At 47.2% G+C, this 1,490-nt stretch overlaps 1 protein-coding gene across 1 annotated transcript in view; it reads right to left on the bottom strand.

Moving 5' to 3' along the window:
- Positions 1-1,490, bottom strand: part of VWA5B1 (von Willebrand factor A domain containing 5B1) — a 71,923-nt gene that overhangs the window by 34,701 nt on the left and 35,732 nt on the right. The window contains exons 7-8 of the mRNA XM_018572652.1: positions 1,354-1,478; positions 425-601 (exon numbers count right to left, since the gene is read on the bottom strand). Of these exons, the coding sequence (XP_018428154.1) occupies positions 425-601; positions 1,354-1,478 (302 nt within the window). The remainder of the gene's footprint in view (positions 1-424; positions 602-1,353; positions 1,479-1,490) is intronic.

Below are 1,490 nucleotides of genomic sequence, written 5' to 3'. Positions count from 1 at the left end.
TGGATATTGATGACTGGATATTGATGACTGGATATTGATGATTGGATATTGATGACTGGATATTGATGACTGGATATTGATGACTGAATATTGATGATTGGATATTGATGACTGGATATTGATGACTGGATACTGATGGTTGAATATTGATTATTGATGACTAGATATTGATAAATGATTATTGATGATTGAATATTGATTAGGATTTCTGATACATGGGCCTCTATGGCACCAGATTTTTCTATCTCACTCTGGGGACCGGTCTGGCAGCATTTCATGAATACTAGAAGTGGAAACTGGGGAGTCTGCGTGTCCTCGTGCAGAAGAAGATGGCTGACCCCTCCCCCTTCTCCATATGGACGTATAGAAGAAGGCCGGTCCTCTCAGGTGGCCACACCACCCCCCAAATAATGACCCTCCTTACCCTAACTCTGGTGATGTTGACTCCGCTCATGCTGCCACTGCGGTCGATGAGGAAGATGAACTCGCCCTGCGTTTTGCTGAAGTCGGTCTGCGTCGTCCGCAGGTCCGGGCAGAAGTTCAACATCACCACGGGGTTGTGGCAGATATCCTTGATCAGGCGCTTGCGGATGATCTCCGTCTGTCGGAGGTATAAATGGTTAGACCTTCATCATCATCATCATCATCATGGTGCGCACAATATGGTTCAAGCCGAACTGGAGGAGCCGGGAAAGGGAGGCGGCCTGCACACAATCATGAGCTCATTGCCTAGTAATCGGCAGTGGAAAATCCTTTCATTCTTAATGATCTGGCTCTATAGAAGGAAGCTGCGTGACTTTGGGGGCTTCACACGCAGGACTGAACATCGCTCCCCCCGAAATGGATTTAATATTACATTGTATCGGTACAGAATGAATGGCCGAGTGTTGTCTGTCATCAGCCGCGGTACGGGGAACGTACAATGTATCTGTTTTCTTCATCAGGACTAAAAAAATTAAATATTTCTTCTATTTTATAGGCAGGAAAATAAATATACAAATATTGTGAGCAGTGACACCACCCCCTCCCTCCCCTGAGGTTCCAATCCAAGACAATAATAAAGCATGGGGGACAGGTTGTGCGTTACCCATAGAAACCGATCAGCTTCTTCCTCCACACAGCTTAAAAAATTTGAAGCCGATTGGCTCAGACACTTGTTCTTCATTCCCTCCACTGTCTTGGATTGGAACCTCAGGGGCGGAGTCACTGCTCTGATTCGCTCATTGCCTGGAAATCTCAGATGGACGTTAAATGTTTATTTTTAATAGGTGAGCGGTGCGTTGGGCCGAGTGATTGGGAGGTGAGCGGTGCGTTGGGCCGAGTGATTGGGAGGTGAGCCGTGCGTTGTTTTACCTTCTTCTCTGTGCTGGGATCCTTTTTGGTTCCTCGGATGAAGTCGCTCTTCCCCCGCAGGAATTGCTCGTACTCGTAGGGGGTCATGTCGCCCTCTTCCATCAGGATGTGCGGGAAATGCGGCTCTGAAATAGACA

Source organism: Nanorana parkeri, unplaced genomic scaffold, assembly GCF_000935625.1.
Source record: "Nanorana parkeri isolate BGI_ZX_2015 unplaced genomic scaffold, ASM93562v1 scaffold2092, whole genome shotgun sequence".
NCBI lineage: Eukaryota > Metazoa > Chordata > Amphibia > Anura > Dicroglossidae > Nanorana > Nanorana parkeri.
This window is presented reverse-complemented; position numbering and strand designations above follow the sequence as displayed.